Source organism: Eimeria tenella, genomic scaffold, assembly GCF_000499545.2.
Source record: "Eimeria tenella Houghton genomic scaffold, Eth_scaff67, whole genome shotgun sequence".
In the NCBI taxonomy this organism is placed as follows: Eukaryota; Apicomplexa; class Conoidasida; order Eucoccidiorida; family Eimeriidae; genus Eimeria; species Eimeria tenella.
Genome location: NW_013545792.1, coordinates 10,606 through 37,278, shown reverse-complemented (window position 1 = coordinate 37,278; position 26,673 = coordinate 10,606). Strand labels below are relative to the sequence as shown.

Here is a 26,673-nt window from a genome sequence, read left to right as displayed (position 1 = left end):
GCAGCTGATCTGCATATGGTTGGTGGTTGGAGCGGCACTGTGCTTGCAAAGGTTCTGACCAAATTTTACTCTGCATACTAGCATTCATCCTTGATGTTACAGCTAGGTATGTATCCTTTCCTGCCTTCTCTGGCTTGCTGAGAGCTTACTGTCGCTGTGCCTGCTTTGCAGCGGGCTAGTCTACTAGTCATGCGCGTGCATCAGTGAGCGAATCTCAAGTCACACCACGCCCTGCAGTGTTGGGGCAAGCATTGTGCACATGACTAAGCTCCTATGGTCTTCTTGGCTTAGCAAACCTGATGTATTAAGGTAGAATCAGCATAGCTGCTGAGTGCTTGCTGCCTTGCTAACTAGCTAAGACGGGCATGGAAAGTAGCACTGGCAATGCGGAGGACAGGGGTGCGTGTAGGAGCTAGAGTCCCAAAACCTGAGCCTCACACTCTTACTGTACTCTTACTGTCCATAGGAAAAACGTGAAGTCAGCAACGGCGTCTCTACATGTCTTTTTGGAAGTTCTTTGGGGCCTGCAGCGAACCGCTACTAGTGCCTGCCTGTGCGATGTATCGGGTGCAAAACCAGTAAAGAGTTCCCTCCTTCATTTGGGCATCCATCTATCCGACTTTTGCGCTTCGTGAAATCATGTATGAGAATGTGCAACCCTATGTGGCTTGAACTCTTGAACTCAAGGAGAGCATGCAGCGACTAGGAAAGGTGTCACTGCAAGGAGCGAACTTGGGATGCAAGAGAACACTGTTAGCTGCGTTCTCTCCTTCGCGAGAGTCCCGGGCCACCGCACGCCACCGCCCGTCGCAGCAACAGCAACAGCAGGAGCTAACCAAAATGGGGCGCCAAAAGTGCACAGGCCAAAATTACGTGGACCGCGCTGATAGCTCAGTTGGGAGAGCGTTAGACTGAAGATCTAAAGGTCCCTGGTTCGATCCCGGGTCAGCGCGTACGTTCGCGTTTAATCACACTAGATCAAGGCGCCTCTTTTGCTTCTGCGTTGGCCGTGTTGTTACGTAGGGCACGCTTAGCAAACTCTCAAGGTTGTCTATATACCAGAGGCCGCTGCAGCCCCTTTGGACATCCTGTGCTGAAGGAGGCAAAAGCAACAGCAGCAGAATATATGGCGCCCGCAGTAAGCATTAGGCAAAAAGTCAGCACATACCAGCAGCAGCTAGCATATATACAGGAGTGACCACCAAGACATTCCTTCAAAAGCAGTGAGTTTCGCCAAAAGGCTCAACGGCCTGCCTGGGAGACAGCGCTTCAACTGCTTTGTATCTCTGTCGACAAGTGGTACAAATCAATCTTTAGACAGCTGGTTTATCTTACATGCATCCATAGTTCACGAATGCACAATGCAAGCAGAACTATGAATGGTAGTCCTGTAGGCCCGTCTTCCGTTGCACAGCATCCGACGGTTTGAAAAAAGAAAGACTGGCACGTTGCTCACCCTGACCAGTAGTAACCTTAAAAACAGCCGCACTATGGGCCATGACTGAAGAGGCAGCGGGACCAGCACGGGAAAACCTAACTAGCCGCGGCTCATGGGTTGAGCAGCAGTCGCTACTTCTGCTTCCCCTTTTCATCTACCAAATGTTGCTTGTGGAAATACCAACCCGTCAGGATGGCAACTGAGATGATTCCCCTGCCTCAGTGTCGCTGAGTCCCAAGGCCACTTCACGGGCCCTCGACAATATTCTGCGGGGAGCAGACCGCTTGCGCATTTCCTCTGTGACTGCTGTCTCCGTTCCTGTTGCCACTCACCGTACTGCAGCTTATGCTGTTCTCGACTCCGTTGCTGCTATTGTGGCTGCTGCTGCAGAAGGCGCTGCAGAGTGGACTGTTTCGTGTGTGTCACCAATGAGTCCACTAGAGGCAGCAGCAGGAACGGTGTTTGCGGGCTTAATTCGACCTCTTTGTCTCTTGAGCCTCTCCTGCACCCATTGTAGGGGACCCACTCTCTGGCTAATGTTGCGTATTTCTCGCGTAAGGTTCATGACGATAGACTTGCGGGGCCTTCGGTGTCCCTTGACGCTCTTGGAACCAAGCTCAACGGGCATCGCTGCCTCTTTTTGACGCGAGGCCGGCACATGGCTCCCTGGCTTGTACGAAACAACTGAGGCCGATAAACGGCCTCCGGAACGGCCGGCTACTGCTGGAAGGGGACTAAGGGCAGACAAACGGTTTCGCGAGCGCTCCTGTCTCCGCTGGTACTTCAGTTGCTCTATCTTCGCTTGTGTCTCCATCTCCCTAAGAGACAAACAGACACGCAGAGCATGATTCCCAGCACCGACTAGCTTTTCGCAAAAGAAACCGGGAGCCATGTGGAACGCGGAGAGGCTCAAGTAAAAATGTACAGAATCACAACGGCCAACACTCGAAACTGGGGCGCAAACCCATAGGAAACATGGTAAAGGCAGGACAGGTTAAAAACGTCGACACAACAAGACAAAGAAACAAGTCGCATGACCACAAGGAACCATCCTGCAACTGCACTGCTTATAGGAGGAAGCCCAAGAAGGAGCCGTAAAAGCACTGGCAGGATAAGATACAAAAGCAGAGAAATGCAAAGACAGCGACAACCCCTACACTATCTTGCCCTCCTCAGCCGCCTAGCCACCACCGTAATCACAGCCAGAAGAGTCAATGATTTATTCCCCAGTAATTGGCAGATGCAATTCCTAAACCCTAGAACCTATGCCTATGCCATTAACTCTATACTGACTCCAACACTGTCGGCTCTGCAAATTAAACCTCCGCGTGCACCTTTTCTCCTCCTGTCTGTCCGCTTCACGAAGCTCTACAATTCTACTGAATGCATCAATTACGCCAACAATCAGCACCACCAGAAGAAACACCAGCAGCCAAAACAGCAGCAGCAACCCCAGCAGGGCCAGAAACGCCACCAGCTGCAGCACTGCCAAAAATCACAATAGTATGAAGAACACCACAAAACACAACAGCAGCAAAACCGACAACACCAGTTCTACCCAAAGCAGCTGCAGCTGGGATTCGGTTGTCTCAGCTGACCAGAGGCAGATAAGCATGGCATCGTAGAAATCTGCCGCGAAGTTCTCCAAAACGCAATCTCTGTTCTTCTTGTCGGACCTCTTAATAAAAACTTTGGCCTTGGAATAGGTCCAGTGGCCGTCTCGCAAGTCCCAGGCGCTGATAGACCCCAATTTCTCTGACGCCAGCCCCCGAGCCGCCTGCAGGTCTGACTTGCTGTAATAAGTGAGAAACGAATCTGAGCAACAGCGCAACTGAGGAAGACAGCTGAAAGATATTATTTCTGCTCCACTGTATGTTCAGATACACGCACTTGAGACACGGTGAGAAGTATCCGCACTTCACGACTCGTGTCGCTTGACAGCTGCCTGCAGCTGTAGATTAAGTGTGGGCCAGCATGGAGGGTCAAAAAACAGCATGCATCGTGCACGTCTTATCCACACTCATACTGAAACACTTCAGCACCGTAAACTCTGCATATCTGCGTGCAGGAACGTCCATTAGCTAAACAATACGCTGTTTACGCATGACACTGCTGTACACCCTAATCTACAAAATATCCAACGTGTTCTAATAGCATGTTTCCAGTCGTATGCTGCTACCAGTAGTGTGAGTGGAAGCACGCCTACAACTGCAGCAGCTGCAGTTGCTGTTGCTGGTCAAATAGCGGTGTCCCGACCTGGATCTGTTCCGTCCATGACAAAGAAGCGAAGCCTGTTGGCGACGATCGCCGGAGTCCAAATGACATCCAGCTTGGCTGCAAGGCACCCTCGCTTGCCTACGTCCCACGCCTGATGGTATCCCAAACTCAAGCTGCTCAACGGAGGAACGGCCTCACCCGCAGGCCGCCAAGCACTGTCTCTTATCTCTCTGGCATGAACCACACACACACAAAACTTCTACAGTGCGCGCCCTGAAGAGGAATCTCCGGAAACATTACGAAAACCTCAAACGAACCCCATAAAAAGCAACATGCACGCGAAAAATCCTACATCAGCTACGTCCGAAGAAAACTTCCCAAGACACGCTGTGGTGCCAGCGCATGATTCAACGGCTGATCCTGGACTCGACGTTTACCGGCAAAGACGTAGACCATGAGCAAGTTTTCCCCCTCAATGATAAACTGTCAAGGTTTAGGATTTAGGGCTTTACCTTCGAGATTAACGACTAATTTGCAGCTGTTCGAACTACAGTCTGTTGCTTCAAGTTCAGAATCCACCGAACACAACAACGCTTACGCTATCTCATCCGCTGAGATCAGCGGCTCGTCATCGGCCACTTGAAGGTCATCCGCAACCTGGTCGCTGTAGAAAAACACACAAAGCTGGTTAACGCCACCTAGCAACTGCCTGCAAATCGGCAAGCCAACGTTGAAGCTACCTGCCTAACTAAGCATCCACACAGCTCGATAAGCGTCGCGCTATATGCTCAGGCTATCAAAGAAATTGCCAGTTAGCCAATAGTCTGACTAGGTGGATCGCTTTGTGGCAATGTAGTCTGATAGCAGAGACACACAAGCCGCGAGGGTTAGCCCCTGCTGCTAACTAGCTAGCTATCACCTGGCTACCTTGCTGCAATGAAGTCTTTCCCCGTGATGCTAGGTGTATATCGACTTAAAAGACTACACGGCAAGAACGAAGCCACAGCAGCAGCAACTGTAGCAGCTACAAACCGGAAAATTGTAATAATAACATGAGTGGCAATCGCAGCGAATGCACTGACGGCAACACCAGCAGCCGCAGCGTGCCAGCAATGCCGGTACCAGCAACACAAGCATCAGAATATGCAGCAGCGATCGTGGAGAAAATGCAACAGCGGCACAACCATTAGCCACAGCGCATCAACAATGCCAGTACCAGCAACACAGGGACCAGACTATGCAGCATCGATCGTGAGATGTACTGACCTGATGTCCTGGTTACGGTGGTGTTCCCTTCTCCTGATTCTCTGTCGAAACTTCCCATGATAATTTTCGGTCGTCGGGATGAAGCCCGAGATATCGCCGTTGTCACGATGGCTGGCACTGTCACCTGGAATGCAAAATAGCAACACCAGACGCGCCATGCACTCCCTGCCCGTGGAGCAAAAGTGCAGCAGCGTGCACTTGTGCACTGGCACTCGGAGTAGTACAAGCAGAAACGTCATCGAGAGCAGCGGCATCAACAACGCCAACAACAGCGTCAACAGACTCCAGCACCAGTAAATACAGCAGCAGTGTCCAATGCCAGCGACAGCAGCAACTAAAACAACATCTGAAAGGGCAATACTTTCAAAAAAATACATAGTATCAGTACCAGCTGCCAACTTGGAACAGCAACAGATCTCTTCGGCAGCTCACGCGCGAACACGTCTTCAACTTCTTGCGAGTCAATTTGCTGCAACTGCTCTTCCCAGTCTTCCCCCAAAAGCTTCTGGTAGAATCCACTCAAGTCCCTTGAAGGAGCTTGCGTTGACTGTGCAGCAGCAGCAGTGGCAGAAACATCGGAAGCAGCAGCGCGAACCGCAACAGTCGAGTACACGTGACCAGCAGAAGAGCCAGAAAAAACACAACAGCAATACACGAGTCAAAATCCACAAAGTGTATCACCAAAAGAAGCGGCAAGAGCAAAAGCAGCCACAGCAGCATACAAAAAGACTAAATAACTGAAACGTCTTTGTCAGGAGACTTGTGCAGAAAATGGACTGAAACCCTGTCACCGAAGCCCCTTTCCCTAACACTTAAATGGTGATGACCTACCGCAACGGGAGATTTCCTCTCAGCTACTTCTGCTTTTGAGGACTTCTTTGAAAAAGCTGAGGACTCCAATGCCTTGAGGACAGCCCCCAGGGCTCTCTCATTGGGTTTGCTTTTCTCCATGTACACCCGAGACCCAATGTGCTGGTAACGCGTTGTGGCACGGCTCAATAAGGGGATGTCTGGAGCACTGTCCGCAGCAGCACTGGCTGCGGTGCTGTTGCTACTGTTGCTGCTGGAGGCTGAATTGCTTGCCTCAGGCACTTCTCCGTGGCCAGCACACTCTTGCGATTCTCCAGGTGAGACTGCCCGTAAGTGGTCATTATCATCTCTGCTGTTCACGTTGTTCATGCCGTTGCTTTTCCTGCCGTTGCTGCTGTCGTTGTTCTCGCCAAAGTCTCCACCAACCTCAAACTTGACACTTCGCTGACTGCGCAGCACATTTGAGGCTAAGCCCGCAGAGCTTGTCTGCTTCAGCTCGTGCCTCTCCCGCTGCCCCTGCTGCGGATGTTCTATAACTTCTGAAGTCTCCCTCTCCCGAGGGAACGACTCTGGCGCTGCATGTTCCATGGCAGCAAGTACTGCTCCCTCGCATTTCAGAATCAGAAGAAATATCTGCTTCTGGTTCTGCCTCTGCCTCCGTTGCCGTTGCTCTTGCCGCTGTCTCCGGTGATCCAAAGGACTCCGATGGTTGCCCTGACTTGGTAGCGCTTGAATGACGGCTCCTCAACAGCTCGGGTGTTTGCCCAATCCTTCTACCAGAAACATTAGAAAAGTTCCTCAATGTACGCATTTAAATTCGGCCAGTGCTTCTATTGCTGCGAAAACACCGCGGGCCCCATGCTGCTGTTGTTTTTGGTGTATCGGCGCTTAGGCTGCCGTTGCACCCTCATTGCAAGCACTGTGTAGAGTGGTGCGTGCGAGCATATATTTTTCGGTGGCAGGTTGTTTGTTTGTTAGAACCAAATGTGAAGCTGGTAGACAATGTACTCGCTTGCAGAAGGCTGGGCGGTAGCGCCACAGTGCTATCCCAGTGGTTTGGTGGCCCGGTGCGACGCCATGAAGAGCGTGATGGCCTGCAAGCTTTCTGAATTATCGTGTGCACTGTTGACAGTCAGAGAGAAGGAATCGTGCACTTAAAGACTGCTAAGACGAGATATCTCAGGGTGTTCACAGGACCAGACTTGATTTTCGCCCTAAACCGCACCAGTGGACATATACCGCCATGGGCTGAGCATATCCTCGAGCATTTACCTTCTGCATTGTCAGACGCATGGTTTTAAGGGGAAATGCTATAATTACGGAGGTATATGAAGAGAGGAAAGGTCTTACGGGCATCAGGGCTCTTACCACGGCCTGTGCTGCTGCCACACTGAAACTAGCACGTACGGAGTTGTAATAGGGCTGTGGTATGAATTGCCCAGTATTTCAGTTCTCAGCAGCTGTGGAGGAGAATGATAACCCAAACTGAGAAGTGGTGGTAGTATAGCAAGAGATTACTCAGGAAGTGGCGGCAGCTGGAGCAGCCAGTCATCATCCTATGGTGCGAGCTGGATTATGGCGTGAACAGAAGTAGCTGCAATGCTGTAGCAACTTCTGCCGCTGGAGACACACTTGTGCACGATTTAGTGGCGAAAAAGATTGCACGGTTAGGTGCCAAGCTTTGTATGTTGCGTGGAGAGGTGGTGGCCAGCCTTCAAGATCCAGTCATGTCAACATTTGAAATTAAGTAGGACAGACGTGCAAGAGGTATGCATGCATGCAAACATAATTGTTTAAAGAAGGGCCAAGTACGCTGTAAGTGGTGCAAAGGAAACGCGACTTCTGCTAGGTACTGCAGTGAGCTCCAAGCCGAACAATTTTACGTAGTGTTGGCTCCGCTAAGCCGTGTCAGGGGTCAGCAAATTGGTGTCTCTGCTGCGCTCAGTTCGTGGCAGAGAATTGTCTCCTGAGAGAAACCCTAATTCACTGTAAAGAGTGAGCTGCCATTGCAACTGGCCTCTAGGTATGCTCCGTGCTTCGAGTGCTCGCAACAGCCCGCAAAGGACTTTGCTGTCGTGAAACGCGCGTCAGTGGGCATCCACGGGTGTTCTTACTCCTCTTACTTGAAGTGACAGCTGCATCCATTAAGAAGTGCTTAATTGCAGAAGACCGCCGCTTGCAGCTGCCTGCAGCTCATAGCGTTTTTTGTAACGCAGACCCTGTACCTTCTGGAACTGTGCTGTTGCTACAACAGAATAGGCACAGCGTAGAGCGGTCATGGGGTGGCATATCTACAAGTTCGGCGATGCGCGTGTAGTTACCTTCGGTTCTGCCTACTCATCGCATCTTCAGACCCAGCGGCGATTGTATGGTATTGTGCGCTACTTTAGGACCTATAAACGAAGAGAAGACACCAGGGAAGAACAGCGTTGTCTTTCAATCCAATCGGAAAACTGCCATCGGGGAGTCATCGTTCTAGCCTACGCGCCGACCCGGGATCGAACCAGGGACCTTTAGATCTTCAGTCTAACGCTCTCCCAACTGAGCTATCGGCGCCCGCACTGTTGACCAGAGAAGCAGACCACAGTCCGCATCGTAGGCAGGGGGCGATCCACGAGCAGGTCGCCCACTTTGGGCTCCACGTGTAATATATTCCGCGCAGCAGCAACTGCGACAGTATCGTCAAATTCCAAGGTAATGCTGCTCCGTCTCAGCTCTGTCTTCCTTTGACTTTTTCAGCCTTCAAATTGCGTGCATCCGCACCGTGCATTTTGGGGTGGAATTACCTTGGTTTTCGCATAAGCGTACCAGCAGAACTCAGACTCGGCCCACGCTGCTCCACCAAGTGGGAGTCATCAATTGACACCCACTGTTAAGGCAGAACTATGGACTTTGCTCTAGGTAGGAACTTCCGTAAATTAAGAAGTATATTTGAGAAGTGCTGTGTTCGGTGCAGTAGCTCGTAACCTCAGCCAGCGAAGGTCTCTGGTGTACGACGGGCCTGCGTAGACCGACAGCCACGCTCTAGCATTTGCCACTCCTACACATCGCAGAAGTTTATTTTTTCTGAATCACAGAGGTGTGTCGGCTGCGAATTCGGCGCTGAAGTCTAAGTGGAATAGACGTAAACTATGTACTGTATTGGTTCCTTGCACACCCTCAGCAGTTACACCGAATCGTTAGTTCCTCATTCCACCATTTATACCCATGTTATTCTCCCCTGTATTGTTTACAGTCTCAAAAATCCCCGTTATTTGCCTATCCGTGATGCACGTTTCGCTTTTTCGGGCGACAGCGTAGATACCCCGGGGCGCAGTGGCATATTCTTTCCACACAGTTATCAGGTGTGAGACACACAAAAAAATTGAAGGCTTTGAAAAGAAATCCTTCTAAACGATTTAGGCAATCTATTATTTGGAAATCATTTGGTTTGGGGAAGAGGGGCTGTGGGGCCCGCCTCCCCCACCCTGGGCGCGTGTGCAAGACCGAGCGGACAAACGTTTAGTGCAGCGTTTGCTCTTCACATCCGTGTAGAGGCATCTTCTGGTGATGCTTTCTTCTCGAGCCTATGGGCAAAACCCTAAACATATTGCGCAATCGACTGTGCGTGTGCTGTGGCAGTGCATGTGCGAACAGAGCTGTTATGGCAGGTCTGGTGCCTTGGGGTGTCTGAACAGTATTCAAAACAGCCCGAGGAAGATTGTGTCACTTGTTGGGCGGTGGTTCTATTTTAATGGGTTTGCCCGCCTTAGTGTAACCCATTGATCCCTGCGCACGGATGTCTCTGCGGGGCTCAAACGAGGCGTCCACCAGCACTGAGGCTGAGATACCTCAGCAACTCTCAGTAGCTGCGGGTTCGCTCCCGGCCTCTTTTTAGTTTTCCGCGGGGCGTTCGTGACGTAAGGACCTTTGGAGCCAGTGTGGTACATTTTGGGTGTCGCGTCTGAGGTTTGCATTGTGGTAGTCTTTGTGGTGTAGGGGAGTGTTTGTTTGCGCCCGCGTTTTTAGTGTCTCGAGGAATGCTTTTACTATCTGAGGGTCAGGCAATGCGTCTTTGGCTTTGCTGCTGGTTTTGAACGGATAGAATTTTGGATTGGGTTACTTCGTCATCATTGGGGTTGCATGTGGCCACTTCTCAAGCTTGCATTTTCGCGTCACCTTTCCTGTGTTTTATCTATGTGGTTAGAGCTGTACATTGTACGTTTTATGTCTGTGTGGGACGAAGAGATGGGGGCAGGGATATCTTTAATTGGACCAAATGCTCGTTTAGAGACCCCTGTCAGGCATTTCGGTGCCAACAATACCGCTGAAGATGGCAGTGTGTTCGCTTTTCCCACCCGGCGAATCCACCAGCTGTTACTTTTCTTCTGTCGCTACGTTACTTGAGGCGGTACATACCCATGTCACTTGCTGTTGGGTGCAGAGGAAGGTACCAAGAGGTTACAGTTCTAGGGCTGGCTCGCAGCTAAGGAATCTTCACCCATTACATTTTTCCTTACTTTGTTGTAATTCGTACATGCACATGATTTTTTCTCTGTTATACGTCTTTGTTTGTCTCCGTATCTCTACTGAGGTGTATACATGTTGGCGTACTTCGTTTGGGTGTTCAAGCGATGTCGACTGGTGGGCGTAATATCGGTGTAGGCTTGCTGTTTTGGGCTGTTGCGTTGCTCGTCTGGATATGTAAGCTTTGTCAAACGGTGGGCGCAGTGTTGGTGTTGTAGCATTGCCGTGTTGAGCTAATTGCATTAAGCGCCCTTCGAGCATTCCTGAGACTTCCGCTTCACTGCTGTTGCTCATCTGCTGGGCCTTCACAAATGTGTCTCCCTATAGAACGGCTGTGCTGGTAGGGGAACTAGCCGAGGCTGAGTAGGTCTTGTTCTTCGCACAGAGGCATCATACATTAGACTCAAGCGTCTACAAGTAACGCTGAGACCGTATGGTGATTATTCTTTTTTCGTGGGCAAAAGGCGTTGACCTGTCGCTGACATGCTCCTCGCAGTGCACATGGTGGCTGGTGGTGTTTCCAAGTAGCTAGGAAACCGAATGAGGAAGTGAAAGGCCTAAAGACCTTTCACTAGCATATCTGATAGAATAGACAACTTCTTGTGAGAAGTAGACGCTGTATCCCTATGTAGTAGCCAGTAGAGGAGATCTCAAGTGCCCCTGAGTCAGCTGGCGGCCTCACGATTGTTGGACCTCACCTCAGGTTGGACAGGTTACGCGTTCGCCGCAAGTTGCCAATAAAACAATATTGCAAATTGAAATAATGCAGACGATTTCTTCTTATGTTATACTTTAAAGATAGACAAATGGTAGGTGGACACTGAGAACTTCAGGGGGGAATCGAGGTGGTCCGGTCAAGCAGGCTGGTCAGGAATTTCAGTTGCTCGGCTGTTTGGTTCTTCTGACAAATATTAGGCTACTTCTTTCAATACTTTCATTAGTCGGTGAATATACGCTCTTAAAAACTTACTGGAAGGCTGGTGGGCTCCTGGACGCAATCACAGTATATCTGCGGCCTCGGCAGAGTAGGGCCGCTGTAGTGAATGTCTTGCGGCTCGTGGCGACTGCAGGGAAAGCGTTCCCTATTCAGATCAGCTCATATAGACTATGAAGGAGGCTATTGAGCATTTTTGAGTCTGTATCCATCTGGAAGGGTTAAACGTTACAGACCACCGTCGGTGACATTAACAGAGCTTGCGCCCACGCTGAGAGCTAACTACACAGAAAGTTCCCACTGCAGTGCTCCCCAGCAGCTTCTTTTCTCTATTGGGCTCATCTGTAGGATGCCTCCAGCGGCTTTCACGGAAGGTGTCTCGAGTAACAATGACGTACGCCGACGACCGCAGCGGGGTGTCGCCGCATGCAGACTTCAGGCGGCACCCGCAAGTCATAGAAACCAGTAAGAGAGTAGTTCAAGTAATCTGTGGAAGGTGCACCTCTGATGAGCCTCCGGTTCTGCAGGGAAGAAAACGGGATGTGACTGGATTGTGTGGCAGCTCACCGCTTTGCAAGCAGGCGCAGCGGCAGTTGCATGCCTGAGTTGCCATGTGTTGTTGGGGGAATACTGCGGCGAACACACTATTCATTAGCCTTCGTCGTTTCCGGATTGCTTTGTGCGTTTTTTTATCATTCCAAATTAAGTGCTGGATGACCTGGAGGACAAAGTGCGCCACTACTTCCTGTTATATGTCAAGGAGAGAAAGCGACGACAAAAATGCGAGAAATTTAGCTACTGGATACAGCAAGGTAAGCATCTGAAGCTTCAAGTAATCTTATTCTCCTGCTGCTCCAGTTGCGATATCTTTTGCGACTGCAATGATCCAACTGCTGCACGGCAGTCGGCATTGCCAGGGCAGCGGGAAAGGACGGGTTTCGTAAGGGCGCCCCGCATACGTGAGAATTCTTTGTCTGGTATTGGGACACAGAGATGGCGACCAATCGGCGACTGCTGATGGAGAGCCAGAGCTACGCGGAATCGCTAGAAGCAAAAATAGAGGAAATCCGAGGCGACCCGGAAGCCCTGCGTGACACAGTGCAGAGGGTGGATCTAATGTATGCCCAAATAGACACCTTGATTCAGGCCTTCGCAGGTAAGCTGCAGGCTTTAGGCGTCCCCCTTGTGTCAACCATTCACCACAGCAGCTGCTACAAACAGCAGAAAGTGGAAAATGCTGGCAGGCAATACTTCTGTATGCATCCTCAACGCACTAGGGCGTTCGTGTTGGACAGGGACAACCCACAAAGCCCCGTCTGCAACACTTTTTCCTCCGTTTTTACAAAATCGCCTTTGACCTGTTTTGTTCCGCAAGATCCTGTGTGCGATTGGGGCTTCCATAGGAGTGTGCAGTTTTGTGGCAACAAAGGAGGCGGATAGGCCGACTATCCTTCAGTGCGTTCTCGACTACCTTTACCCTTGTAGAGCTCTCGACCCCCGACTTAACGGTAAATTCAACCAGTGCATCGTTTCTGCTATCGGTTGTCCAACTACTGTTGGTGCTGCAGCTGCCATTGTAGCTTCTGTTGCTGCTTCTGTTGGTGTTGCCTTTCCTTGTCAATGTTACTGTTGCTTAGCAAAGCCATATGTGATCAGTAACTCTGGCACGAACATGATTGAGGTGTATCCGGAGATCCTCAGTAGTGAGGTTTGAGTGCGCTTCCGTTAGCGCCGACCCTCCTGTGCTTTTTGGCGCATCGAGCCCGAATGTGTCCCTGCAGCTTCCCTTGTCATGTTTGCTGTAGTTTTCCATGGAGAGGCTTTAGTGGCAATACATAAATATGCGTTTTTCGTTAATCCCTTAGGGCAGTATCCATACTTCTTTGAAGGGGATTCTGGGCCGACCTAGATTCAGATGTATCGATTTGAGTAGAGAAAACGAACTGTTTGGCATAGTTGGCGACGGTTGTGAAATGATTTGCCACCTGTCAGCTGTTTGGAGTGTTGCTTCCGCTGATGGTTGCTCTACTGTTGCTGCTCCAGCTCTTTATGGCGCTCTGTACTACTACCGGCTGGGCGAATATAAAGGGATCCCTGAGCAGCCTCCACCCCCTCCCGAGCCAAAGTTCATGCCATTGCATGAAATTATGGGCCCGTGGATTCAGCCTTCACCCTACACTCCGACCCCTACGCCTCCTGTGCACGCAACGAAGTTCGATGCAGCACTGGCGGCAACTCTCGAGGCTGCCAAAGCCGCTGAGGGGGCCAAGGCTGACGTGCAGCAAGCAGTTAAGAAGACTACGGTGGACATACAAAGACCGAAAGAGGCCCGCTTGTTGGCAACGAGTGAGTTGAAGAAATGCTTGCAGGCCAATAGGGAAGTAGTGGGCAGGTGCTTGGCATGCAGAACCTCTGAAGTGTACGTCGACTCGTTGATAGTGGGACTATGGAAAACCATACATACTTGAGCGAGCAAGACGAAGTGTTTTAATTGTGCAGAAACTGCAACGGGGACTAGCGTAGCTAAAGCCGCATCAACAGAACCCCGGGCCAAGGCTTCGTTGCCCAAACAAGCAGAGAATGCCTCTGCCGATGTTGAGCTGACGGGAATGTCTATCTTGCTAGAGGAGTTGAGTGCCTTCAAGCGACCTTCTTTGTCTAGGGGAGTAGGTGCCAGGCTGGTAGTTAGGTGAGTATTTTTAGTTTCTCTCGGGAAACCAGTCATGCCGCTGTGCCGCGTGGTGTTGTTTAGACCAGTACTTTACGTGAACCTTTACGTAACATTGTATTTGCCGTGCGGATCGAGGAAAGGCTACAGCGTATTCGAGGTTGTAATTGTTTAACCCGTGCGTTATCACCTTTCTGGGCATGAAGCCTCGTCTTTCCATGCACCGCGAACCAATGATGGACAATGTGCCGGCGCCGGCAAACAGGCTTCGCCAGGCGTTTGTTCGGCTCTCTATGGGGTTATTAGGGTTTTTCGTGTATTATTCGTCACAGATTTGATAACGAAAGCCCCATGGAAACAAAGAAAAAGCCGGAGCGCTGCGTGGTAGTAGACAAGGTAGGGAAACCTGACGTCTCCTACACAGTAATGGCAATCACGTGGTTCTGTTTCATCTTCGTGAGGAGTTTAAATTGCGTGACTGCTTTCAGTGTGACGGGACACCAGGGAATGAGAGTGCCTCCGTGTACTTCCTAGCCAGTCTGTCGCCGTTGCCTGCGAAAAAGCCCGGTGCCGTTCCAAAGATATACATTGATATCTACGACGAGAAATCGGTGAGCATAGAGACAGCCAGCGCCCATCCGCGAAGCTCAAAGGGCGAACCATTAGTGGAGGGACGGCTGCGTATGCCACCTCCAAGGTTCATATGGGTCGTTTCTGTTGCATGTGAAGTGCAGAGAGTGACACAGAAGCTGAAATTCATTTTTGATTGATTTAGACTCATCTGGAGAACCGAGATTTTGCACAAATGAGCCTTGCAGTTTGAAGAGTTGTGAGTTGGTGCATTTCGGGTCTTATGTGTCACATCCATCTGGCGTTGCCTTGTTCTGCAGCCAACGGGATTAGGAAGCGCTCAAAAGACGATTATGGACGCAGACACGTTAAAGAAGAGTGCCCCATGGTGTCTCTCTAGCTCACAGCGTCCCGATGCTTCTGTTTTGGCTTACGCCCTCTTCTAGCCCACAGCAGTGTGGCGTAGTCTTCTTCTGCGATGCGGGACACTCAACTGTATGCCTATATCTGTGCTGTTTCGCTGCGCTCAGGCAAATAAAAGACACCAAAGGGTCCGTACTCGGTGAGTTAGTGTAGGAATTTAGTTGTACTTGAGAGGGCTAGCCAAGGCCGGCTGGCCTCAAATGCGCTAACCACCACTTTGGAGATATCCCAGTGTGTTGTTCTTTGTATGCTGACAGGCCAAATAACTGTTTCCGTTGCTCCTATACCTCTGTAAGTCAAAACTGGCGTGTTGTTGGTAGTGTGTTGAGGCCCTTAGTTGGATATAGTGTGGGGTTTAAACAAGCTTTGCCCGCCTTGATTCTCTTCTTCTACTGTCTAGACACTCTTAAGGGTACAGAATCAGCGTAGCGGAAACGTGAGTTTCATATTCTTGTGCTGCACATGCTGTGTGTTTTGTGAACGTGACTTTCATGTTTTTGTCCTGCGCATGCTGTGTGTTTTGTGAACGTGACTTCCATATTTTTATGTTGGGCATGCTGTGTGTTTTGTGATGTTGCAGCAATGCGATGCTGCCAGCTCAAGTCAAGCAAGGTGGGGCTAAGGCTGCTGGGGGTGGGTGAAGTTGTTACTGCATAACTATGTTCAGAGCTTGTGTTTGCAAGCCATTGCAGCCCGCGCTAAAGCTGTGCCGCTTCATGATCAGAAAATGATTTGTGATTCGTTTTAGTGAGCCGTGTTTCCTGCCAAGAATAGGTATATCTTTAGGAACTCGACCTGCAGCTGCTCAACATGTTGGCCAGACGCCAAGGCTTTTGAAAATAATTTTGTCAAGCACCGTGTACATACTGGAAAACACGAATTCCATGGTGGTTTTCGGTGTGCAGGGGATGCGGCAACGAAAACGGCAAAGGCTGCGGAGGCCTCTAAGTCCGTGGTAGCGAAATCCGGAGGAACTGGAGCCAAGCCTGAGCTTCCAAAGCCCGCAGCTGCAGTCTCAAAGCCAGCGCTACCCAAAGTTGGTGGTGCTAAACCTGAGCTTCCCAAGCCAAGTGCGCCTGCCAGCAAGCCAGAGCTACCAAAGGTCGGTCCACCTGCCTCAAAGCCTGATTTGCCTAAGCCCGGTGTGCCTGCTACGAAGCCTGAACTACCTAAAGCAGAACTCTCTTCAAAGACAGAAACCACGAAACCTGGACTACCTGCCAAGCCAGATCTTTCGAAACCTGTATTGGGAGCGAAGCCAGACCTTCCGAAGCCTAAATTAGGAGCCAAGCCAGAACTCCCGAAACCTGCACTCGGAGCAAAGCCGGAACTTCCGAAACCAGGGGGCGTAGACGCGAAACCAGACCCTCCAAAACCTGGAGCTGCAGACGCTAAAAAGGCTGAGCCTCCCAAGCCAGGTGTCTCGCTTGGTAAGACAGACGGAGCTAAGGCTGCGGAACCTCCAAAACCAGGTCTTCCAAAACCAGGAGCTGCTGCAGAGAAACCAGGACCCCCAAAGCCCGCTGAGGCATCTCCGGGCGCAACAGGAAAGGTGACAGGGGCGAAAGCAGATTTAAGCAAGCCAGGACTCCCCAATCCCAAGTCCGTCTCACCTTCGGCTGGGCCTGCAGGGAAGGTCGGCCCGCCAAAGCCAGCAGGCGAAAGCCCTGGACCTAAGGGAACTCCTGCTGCCCCTACTAAAGCGGGAGAGCCAACAGCGAAAGATGCCAAAGCAGGTGGACCAGTAGCTCCTCCCGGGAAGGACGCCAAGCTGCCAAGTGTCCCTCCAGCGAATGGTAAACCAGCTCCGCCCGCCAAAGGACCACTCTCAGCTAAACCCGGAGCGGAGCCTCCTGGGGTGAAAGCAGATGCAAAAAAGGCCCTTCCAGGCAAGGCAGGAGAAACACCTAAACCTGCATTGGGTGCCAAGCCAGATTTGGCGAAGCCATTGCTGCCAAAGCCTGGCCTTGCAAAGCCGGAACTAGGAGCAAAGCCCGCCGTAGCCAAACCCACCGTAGGTCCGAAACCCGTAATGGCCAAGCCAGACTTAGCCAAGCCAGTACTACCAGCCAAACCAGCGGAGGCTAAGCCAGCTTTAGGTGCTAAGCCTGGGCTGGCGAAGCCTGGCCTAGCCAAACCAGTAATCCCGGCAAAGCCAATGCTAGCTCTAGCAAAGGGGGCGCCAACAGCAAAGCCTGCTCTGGGTGCCAAGCCTGCACTCGCTCCTAAGCCTGGGTTGTCCAAACCAGGGCTGCCTCCTGCAAAGAATGGCATAGGGAAAGCTGCATGATTGTACTTTCTGAAGCATCAAGGGCCTTTAATGGAGAGAAGGGGCACGATCTGCTGGTGGCGTGCGTGACGACGTAGTTCCTAAGGAGCATGTGAGTACATTCAGGGATGACTACTCCTTCGGCAGCTCCTTCGTCGAAGGAGCTGCCGAAGGAGTAGTCATCCGTACGTCGAAGTGATTCTGCATGACTTCATTCTGCACCGTGTAGTATGTACAGTGCGCGCTTGACTACAGTGAGGGTTGTAGCGTACAAAATACTATGAACACTTTTCATTGAGGCTGAGGCACCTGGTGAATGGGGGTGGCATGGCATCTTCCTGCTGACGAAGGACCAAAGGAAATGACGTCTCTTAAGAAAAGCCTCCTCGCTTATCCAAAAAAGTGAGGCCAAGCGCGACTGTACCAGGCCCCTGGGGGATATGCAATGAAACGTCGCAGATAGGCCACGGCCATTTCAATTCAAGTGTTGCATTGTTGAATGACTGCTTGCGCGCTATGCTTGACTCAAGTTCCTTTCCGACCGGACAATGCAGTGCAAGTCCAAACGAGCTGTGCCGCGTTGCGTCTTTTCTGACTTTCCTAAGCAGAGCTGCTGCGAGTACCCTTCAGAACGGCAAGTTGTCCGCAGCTTGTATGCCTTTAGCTACTGCTCAAACCAACAGATTCTATGCAGGTTGCAGTATTAGGCATGTCGGTCTTGCTTTACGGCGGAACTAGTTAAAATAAACACCCGCAGGGCTCAGGAGAACAATACGATGCTCAACTGTTTGGTTTAGTTCAGTTACTTTCAGTTGCTGTGGGTGCCGAGGACGCTGCGTCAACGACAGTCAAAGGAGGCACACCATCTGCGCATTTGCGTTGTCGCTGGGCGAGGTCGAGATTTGAAGGACTCACATGTTGCTTCAGCATCATTTCTTGCAAGATTGGCATGGCTCGAGCATAACGGCTCGGGAAGCTGCAGTAGACTGGCACCAACAGCAGAACAATAAAACAAAAAATGCATGCTAGCGGGAATCCCAAACTAATGAAAATTATGAGCGGGGAGGGGTACACGACGTAGACTGTGGGCCAGTCCATTGGTAGTAAAATAGAGCCAGCAAGACACATTGTGCAACAAATGATCAGGGGGAAGACAGAAAGATATATCAGCAAGTTTGCAAGCTTGTGAGGATTCAGTGTGCTTCCTGCTCCCGAATCTGCACCGCGGGTCTTCGTTAGCAGCGTTTCGCACAGATATACGACAGGAAAGCAGAGGAAATCCAAAGTCCTCAGAAAACCGGCCACAAGTTTATTGGTCATACGCAGAAAGGGAGGGCACGCGCCTCCCGAGCGAGGCAGCAACGTTGGCGTCTGCGTCGCTGTGCCTTTCTCCGCTTCTTTCGTAAACTCTTTATTATCGTCGTCTGCATTCCAACGCGTAGAGCGACACGCTTCAGCAACTGCGCTGGCGTAAGGGCGAAAGAAACCCACGGTGGCAAAAAACACGCCCAACAGCAAGGAGGACGGGAACGCCTCCAGAGGAGCTCCCAACAGCTGGAAAATTGAGCCCGTCACTAGGACCCACAGCGAAAACAGAGTCAAAACTACGCGCAGGCACACGTAGTAGCTGCCTGGGAACTCGGATGGGACTACAAGCGCACAGGCAGCCGCAGATAGGCGAGCCACATGAGCTGACGCCCGGATCGGGGCCTTACTCATACACCATAAAAGAACCACAGCTTTCGAAAGGATCGCGCCAAGACCACAAACGGATGCTAGCACTGTCACGTACAACATGCTTGGTCGTGGCAGGTCAACATCATCTGACCGGACATCATCCGACGCCTCTTGGTACCAAGGAGGCCTCACATGCGCCAGCAGCGCAAGATTGCAACATGCCAGAAGCACATCTGTCGCTGCCAGTGCCAGGTGCTCCACCAGAGGAGACGCTGTAACGCAACGGCAGCAACTCCACTCCTGCCCGTCTAGGCCCAGCCAGTTGCGCTGGACACGAGACCGCGTGTAGGCTCTACCTCCACATTCTGCATCAACGGGTCTACGGCTAGACCCCAGGCCAGGTCTGTCTAGTTCCATGACCTAGGATGAGGGCTTCCCAATGCCGGAGGTGCTACAGCACCGGCTCATAAACAGCGAGGGCTGACGTCTTTCCAGCCCCCAGAAAGGATAAGTCAAGGTGTACTGAATACGACAATTAGCCGATCCACGTACGCTAGAAGGCGCAAAGCCTCAGCATGGGAGGCTGTGTCGGCCGTGCAGTGCCAGCCTGGTTTCCTCATGCATAGGTAGCGGGTGCCAGTGTGTCCTTGAAGCCGGTCCGAGAACGGACTGATCCACCATATATTTCAGATAAATAAAAAGGTATGTATCACACCGCAAAACAAACCAGCGCAAGCGACACGCCGCCCGTTGATGGTCTCGCTGCAGTTGGCTCACCAAGCGAGCAGTTCTCCTGAAGTTTACACGGCTTAACCACTTTATCAGTTATGTATAAAAAGGCCACTGTACAGTATTTGAGGCAGGCAAAGAATCATGTAGTTGCCACATTCGGCGTTTTATTCATTATGGCTGACGTGTCTGTCGCTTCTATTTCGACCAGCTACTCAAAAGGCTCTCCGCCTTCGAAGCTGAAGGCGCTTTCTATCCATCCAGTTACTGGTAATGACGCCAAGCATAAAAGGTTCCAAGGCTTAAGCACTATCCGTGATTCGTGTGGAGCGTCCATGTTCACGCCCACATAACTGACGAGCCCTGTCTAATGCGGCTCGCTGCTGGCAACACCTGAACTAAGCAAAAGTCCAACTTGAAGAGACAAAAACCCACGAGGATGCCTGTTACGGCATGTTGCCTATATACAGCGCATGGTGAGGACAGGTTTGCAGTTGTGTGTTTTCATCGAGCACAGTATACACACTAACGCCCGGCTGTGTGGACTCTGTGAAGAAGTACTCGCCAACAGCCTCTCGCTAAATTGAAAGTGTAACAAATCCACTGAAGTATAATCTTCGTTAGACTCTCCCGTCAAAACCCAACACTTTTTACGTAAAAGCTATCAAGCATCAAGCTTGGGTTTGGAGGGAGGCTGTCAGGATCACCAGAAGTTCGCGACATATCAAAAGCAACAGCATTATAAAATCACTTACCAAAAAACAAGGCTGCCTGCAGCTGTGCAGTGGGATGTGGCATTTCGTAGAGAGTACGAGCCACTAGTTACCAGCTGACATGGGCTCTGTTCATAGCTGCGATACAATGTGTTTGCTTGTGCGTAGTGAGTATCGATTTGTACATAACACGATCTTTGCATGGCAAAGGATAGGAGGAAAGATGCTAATGCCTTTCTAGTCAGGTTCGAGCTCCCGCGCATCTGCTTGCTGCCTGTGGTGCGCTCAGTTGACAATCTCCGTCAAAGTCTCTTGAAGGCAGAAAAAAGAGCCTAAAAGCTAGAGCTGCAGCTCAGGTACATGCTTGATGACGCTCTGTAAAGTCCGCAAGTAATTAAAAATGTACAGGCGGGGAGCCAGCGGAGCGTGATCAAAGGGGCAGCGACTCGTGAATGATACTGGGCGGCACGCATTTGCGGCAGTAAGATCAATGCTCACACATGAGCTCGTCGAACACCAGCATTACTGTTCGCCTTTGCCGGTGGGACGTGTCAAGACAAACCAGAAAGCGAACTCCAGATTCTCAAGTGGGCAATTAAACCCTCGAAAATGCTGCGTAGGAAGCCATAGTGACCGCTGAAGTCCCAAATATCTCAACAAATTCCTGCCACCGCTCCGCTGATTACGAATTTTGAGTAGCGCTTTCCATCCCATTGAATGAGCTTGTTAAGCACCACCGCCTTTTCCCCTTTCGCAACATTGCCATGCACATCTGCACGACTACGTTGGGCAAGGCTAAGATGCTGAAAGATCAGTTTTCCTATGCCTGGCAACGCTCAAAAAGAAGGGCGGCCTTCGTTGAGTGCCACTGTGGTCTTGTATGGAGAACAAGTAAGCTGGTACCCGAAAATATCTTAGGAATAAGTTGCTTTTCATGAGGAAGCACACACGGATCGGTGCTGTTCGCTGCGAAATCTAGTACTACATCCACATCTCCGTAATGAGGATGCACTGTAACAATGCCGTGGACGCCAAGGTAGCTTGCGTTTGGGACGGCTCACTTGCGACCCCTCACTTAGGGTGCCGTGCTAGCGAGGAGAGCAGCAAGCCGCGCTTCTCCCACAGTGTTGTATCTTGGCATGCATCTACAAAGGCCTGGACAATATGCGGTGGCAATTAACGGCCGCAGAAATGTAGTGTTGTAAGGAAAGGCCGATGACCCCTTTGAAAATAGGGCCTACGTTGGACTGGCCCTTGCTCGGAGTAAGGGCTACTGCGCGAAAGGTAAAACCAAAAACAGCAAGGCGTCACAGGTGGTGTTTCTGTGCCGTAGGAGACAGAAAGTCGAAAAAAAGAGGATACGAGCTGCTTTGCAGCATCCCCGTATGACTGTTGGGACATCTGTCCTCTACACATCAAAATAGCACATTGTGAGTACTGACGTCCCTTTGTTGTAGGAATTTTCAAGGAATAAAGAACAAAGAAGCCATCGTTCGCAGGCACCTTTTCCAAATTTCCAGCAGCAGCTTAGACAAAATTTCTCTTTGCTCTGCGATAGTCGCGCAAACCACCGTCGGCACCTCGCAGAAGCTGTGATGGCAAACATCCTGCATTCGCTCTTCTAGGATGTTGCCATTGTCAAATAAACCCGAAAAAAAGCATCTTCATCGCTTAATTCGCGTGATATTGATTGCATGTGCAGCTCATTGGGGCCCCCTGTAGCAGATATCCAGAGGCCTTGGCCGCTAGAGGAGTCAAGGCCTTCTCTTCCTCTTCACGTGGTTTTACAACCAACCACGGAAGTGCTGCTGGACGGCGAGAGGGTAACATTTCGCCAGAAAAGTTTGCGGAAACGCTTTGCCCGAGCGGCCCTGCCTTTTCAGGGGCGCCTGCACCGCGTGCTCTCGCTTCCTCTTTGGGCCTGCACAGCGTCAGAGGGCTAGCCAGAGCCCATGGGCTGGCTTGAGAGTCGCAATGGGAGGGACGGGCTGATCCGGCCGCCGCTTCAGCGTGCTCGACTAGAGCAATCCCCCTTACACTTGTGGAAGGCAATAAGGGAACGTCTGCTCTCATCTGCTGCGCCGTTGAATGGCGGCTGTCCATGGCGTTGTTAAATTCACATGCGTAGCCCGCGCCGGAGAGGAGTTCCTCCCCAAGAGATGTCTCAAGTTGACCCGTTTGCTGGCCTAAGAAGGGACGAAACTGAAGAAAGCTCTCGGAGCTTTTTGGAGTACCTTCAAATGGTTGAAGTAGACTCATGGGTGTGGCCACTGCATTTCCGCAAGAATACGGGCTGGATGGTGGGACACCGCCCGATTGGCCTAAATGCATGTGCTGCAAAAATTCGCCTTGCGACAAACCCAGATCCGGCTCCTGAAGGTTTCGGTTGGTGGGAAAAGCAACCAGCTGAGCTCCTTCAGATGAATGAGAGACACCCGAGGAGACGACTGAACCTCTGTCTTCGGCAGGAGCACTGAATGGCTGACAGCAGAAATAGTTTGTAGAGTAGTGTCCGTTTGAAGCCTTTGAATGCGAAGCTCCGGCCACTGTTGTGGTCCCTTCGTTGGCGTTCCAACTCGCCACAGGCAGGGCTTCGTCGGTCGCAGTCGTCACAGCTGAAAAGAACCCTGTGCTACCTTCGTGAGAGAAGGGCGACTTCTCCTTAGGAGACGGCCGCTGGTACATGGGGCTGTCACCCGTAGTAAACACTCCTCTACATGGCATCAGTGGAAGTCGCAGTTCAGGGGGGCGATTGGCTAGGGTCTCTCCCTCCCCAGGCTCCGTCAACGGCCCCCACTGTGCTATCGCTTCAGCCCCACCGCGTAGTTGCTGGCCGCAAGTCTCTTCTTCTGGAGGCTCCGCCGATGCTCCCTCAACAGCTGTCCCCTGAATCCACGAGCGAGAATCTACGGGAGTGTCGGGGGCATATGCTGCTCCTGGGGCGGATACAGGGAGTCCCGGGGGGAGTTGGGCTCCATCCTGCTGTAAGGGACTTCCATGAGAGAAGTACGGTCGTACAACACCATTGCTCTGACACTCTCCTGCTGCGCCAGGCAGGGGTACTCTGGGAAGGTCGTTGGTGGCGTCGGGGCGGGACGTTTTGCTAGAAGTGGGGGCTCGCCTACGTAGGGGTTGTGCAGTGGGGGATTTGGGACGCGGCGTTTGCTCAGTCTTCGAAGAAACGGTGCTCTGTTCCTTCTTACAGGCCCACTTGCTTGAGCTGTTGCTTCTTACTAGCCAGGCTGAATCGCAGACACCACACGCAGAACGTGGCACGGAATGAGGAACTAGACCATCGGCGTTTAATGATGTAGAATTGGAAAGCTATAGGTGGCTTGGTCTCTGTAGAAGTGGCTTTGATACGCCTCTGGTGAGCTCAAGCTGAAAAGGTATTGTGAGCTTACCGGGTTCGTCTTCAGAGAGGCCCTCTCCGTCACTGTCATGAAGTTGGCGTCCCTTGTCAATCACTTGTCTCAGAAAGGATCTCGCCAGCTCAAACTGAGATTTCATGTCTTTTTCATCCTGACGAAACACAAAAGCTCAAAAAACGACATTCCAGATGCATAGCACTGCTTGTATTCAGCAAGTACACTCTGACACAGTAAGCCTGCATGCTTGTAACATCCCTTGCTTCTCTGGGTCCTACCCCTGGACTGTATGGAAAGAGCTTCATGGCTTCCTCTTGTTCTCCTCGGTACTTCACTTTCCACAATCCCTGCTGGAAGTAAATGCCACGCACGCCACTGAATGGTTTCTTGCCCACATTAAATCGCTTGGCACGTCCTCCTTTTGGCCGGCTGATCTTTTTAAGCTGTTCCAGCTCCTCAAACCATGGATTAGTGCCATCTGTTCCGTTGGCTTCAGAATCTCTAGGGCACAATTCTGCAGCTTTCGCCTGTAGCTCATCTTGGAGAATTCCGGGTCGTGTTCCTACTTCTTGGGAAAGTGGAGGGCCATGCTCTGCCGACAGTTCTTGCAATTCTGCATTCCCACAGTTGGCTAGAGGGTTCGTGTATGGAGCAGTTGGGCTGTCGGAACTGATAAAAGAAATATAAGGCGAAAGCATGTGCTGGGTTGCTTCCCCTTTGCACTCTGTTGGGTTCGCTGCTTTCCCGCCAGAGCCAGCCACAAGAACATCTGTGCGCGACATCTGTCGAGAGCCCATGAAGGTGGGGTCATTGTGGATTTCAACAGCACCCCTTGACCCTTGGCCTTTCTTTACTGTTGCTCCGACCTGCGCTTCAGCTGCTTTCCGCACCTTTGTGGTGAATTCTCCTGATTTCGCAGGCTCCTTTCGTTTCTTGCACATCCCAGAAGCTGTGGGCTGCTGTTCCAAGGGACACTTTGCACCTGGTGGGGAAGAGGCACTAGTTCCGTGGCTGACTTCCCGTGTTGAAGCATTGCCGGCGTTCAGTGCTGCAGAAACTTCCGATTGTTGCTGCTGCTGAACAGATACAGCCGTGTTTTTAATTTTGGACGAATGCGCCGCTTGCGCATCTCCAGAGCTCAGATAGGAACCTTGAGATCCCCCAGGGGCTCCGGGACACTCTGTACAGGGCATAGCCGTAGGTACATGAGTTGGCAAGGGCTCTTTCATGAGAGAGGCAAGCGAGGTGCACGTTTCTTCGTCTGTAGGCAAACGGCTTGTCCTAAGTACAAATTTTCGGGCCCACTCGCACATGAGCCGGGCCCGTTCATAGCCATAGAGCTGCACACACACAAAGGAGGTGCAGCTGCTTACAAATGAAGGCAGTTCAATAAATCATAGCTCAAACGAGCATGCACAGAAAACTCCACAAACAAGTGGGGTTTTTATTCGGGATTGATGCAATACCGAAACAACAAAGAAACCAAGACTTGCACGCTGGTGATAGCAAAAAAGGGACTTCTCCCTTCGTGTCCCCTACGTTACTCGATGAGCGTGCAGATACCGTCAGGCGTGTTCTCTGAGTATACGCCTGTATCATGGTGGCAATTTGATCGCTTCCTGTGGACTCGAGGGTAACGAGGGGGCCCAACTCTCACCCGACACGAAAATGACTTCTGCTTCTTTGTGCCTTCTATCAGAAGTTCTGCTCTCCACGCCTCCTTTTTCCTATGAAAATACATTTTTGCCATTACTTCTGAAGGCCTCACTGTACGGGGTCGGGCGTTAGCCCTGGGAGCGGTATTGTTGCCTTCCCCCGCATCGACTGACCCTGAAGAGGGCTTGGTTGTTCCGCTGGCTTGGGTCCCCAATGGAGCCTGCCCTGAGGCTGGGCAGACGGCAGAGCCATTAGAGGTATCCTTAGTCCCCGCTTCTTCTACGCCAACTCCTTGAGAAGCTGTCGTCTTCCCCCGGGATTTGAGAGCCCCCTTGGCTGGAGAGTGCTGCTTGAAGAATTTTGCTGGTCGCGTGCTTGACGAACATCCCGAGGGGACCCCTCCTTCTGTCCCTGGATCACCTCGCCGCCTAGAGCCGCCCACCTTGCACGCCCGAGAGCTCTTACCTTCTGCTTTAAGTAAAGGCGCTGAGGGACCCCCCACAGGAGGGAACATGGCTGGTGGCGCCTGTAAGTTCCCAACTGGTTGCTGCTGCTGCATGGAATACCAGGGCTCTGTCGCTCTGGGCGCTTCTGGTCCTCCTCTAAGACCTCCTGGGGGGCTTTGAGGATTACCCAAGCACACACCGAAGGAATACGGGGAAGCAGCACTTGTAGGTGGAGGACTTAGGGTTTCGCGCTGTGGAGTGTTGCCAGTTTGCCAAGCTGCAAGCTGTGGCTGTCCCGTTAGATGCGCCTCAGCGGCGAAGGGGGCAGATGGCATGGATGACACGGTGTATTGGGGAGGTGCCTGAGATGGCATCATACAAGGGCTGCCGTATCCAAAGCCTGCGGGTTTCTCTGGTGGATATTCCATGGAGTTCTGCCAGTGTGACACTTCTCCAATGCTCACGTGGGGCGACTCCCCGTGGGTTCCTTGCTGCAGTACTTGGGAACGCTGTTGATGCAGGTGCTGCTGGACCATCTGCTGCCCATCGTAGTAAAGCTGCTGTTGCATCTGTCTATGCTGCAAAATTAGCCACGACTGGACGGAGGTCCCCTCTGCAGGTTCGGTTTGCACTGTAGCCCCTCCCAAAGAGCCACCGGGATTCATGGCTGGTTGCTCCAGTGTCTTGGTAGAGGTGCAGGGGACATTCGACATGGCCACACTGTGAAATATGGGCTGTCTGTGGGGAGGAATGGTCCCGCCGACTCCCCCGAAGGAGACAGCGGGAGGAAGGGATCCCTCTTGAGGTTGCTGGCCAGTGCAGTTCGCCCGGGAATCTGCCTCCTGTAGAGTTACCATTCGGCAATCACGCGTCCAGGAGCCGTCCTCGGAAGGCGGCGCCGCTCCTGTTGCTGCCATGCGTGGGGTTTGTGTTTACTTGCAGTGTAGATTGAAGCGTGAATTGGGTCTCGAGCTGGCATAGGG

General features: G+C 51.6%; 4 protein-coding genes across 4 annotated transcripts; 1 reads left to right on the top strand and 3 right to left on the bottom strand.

Moving 5' to 3' along the window:
- Nucleotides 1-1,781: 1,781 nt before the first annotated feature.
- Nucleotides 1,782-6,319, bottom strand: ETH_00023265 (uncharacterized protein; the record flags this gene model as incomplete). The annotated part of the gene is made up of 7 exons (XM_013380494.1): nucleotides 1,782-2,256; nucleotides 3,037-3,253; nucleotides 3,695-3,885; nucleotides 4,254-4,319; nucleotides 4,922-5,045; nucleotides 5,354-5,468; nucleotides 5,753-6,319. The coding sequence occupies 7 exons, from the start codon at nucleotides 6,317-6,319 to the stop codon at nucleotides 1,782-1,784; spliced, it is 1,755 nt and encodes a 584-aa protein (XP_013235948.1).
- Nucleotides 6,320-11,560: 5,241 nt separating this feature from the next.
- On the top strand, nucleotides 11,561-17,122 carry ETH_00023260 (uncharacterized protein; the record flags this gene model as incomplete). The annotated part of the gene is made up of 13 exons (XM_013380493.1): nucleotides 11,561-11,636; nucleotides 11,879-11,983; nucleotides 12,163-12,327; nucleotides 12,575-12,679; nucleotides 13,215-13,517; nucleotides 13,671-13,860; nucleotides 14,172-14,235; nucleotides 14,328-14,450; nucleotides 14,730-14,797; nucleotides 14,940-14,971; nucleotides 15,090-15,123; nucleotides 15,413-15,444; nucleotides 15,738-17,122. The coding sequence occupies 13 exons, from the start codon at nucleotides 11,561-11,563 to the stop codon at nucleotides 17,120-17,122; spliced, it is 2,682 nt and encodes an 893-aa protein (XP_013235947.1).
- A 777-nt stretch (nucleotides 17,123-17,899) lies between these two features.
- ETH_00023255 (uncharacterized protein) lies at nucleotides 17,900-19,195 on the bottom strand (the record flags this gene model as incomplete). Its single annotated transcript, XM_013380492.1, has 1 exon — nucleotides 17,900-19,195. One exon carries the CDS (start codon nucleotides 19,193-19,195, stop codon nucleotides 17,900-17,902), a length of 1,296 nt encoding a protein of 431 aa, XP_013235946.1.
- A 2,696-nt stretch (nucleotides 19,196-21,891) lies between these two features.
- Nucleotides 21,892-26,607, bottom strand: ETH_00023250 (uncharacterized protein; the record flags this gene model as incomplete). The annotated part of the gene is made up of 4 exons (XM_013380491.1): nucleotides 21,892-23,462; nucleotides 23,625-23,742; nucleotides 23,867-24,928; nucleotides 25,246-26,607. 4 exons carry the CDS (start codon nucleotides 26,605-26,607, stop codon nucleotides 21,892-21,894), a joined length of 4,113 nt encoding a protein of 1,370 aa, XP_013235945.1.
- Nucleotides 26,608-26,673: the final 66 nt, after the last annotated feature.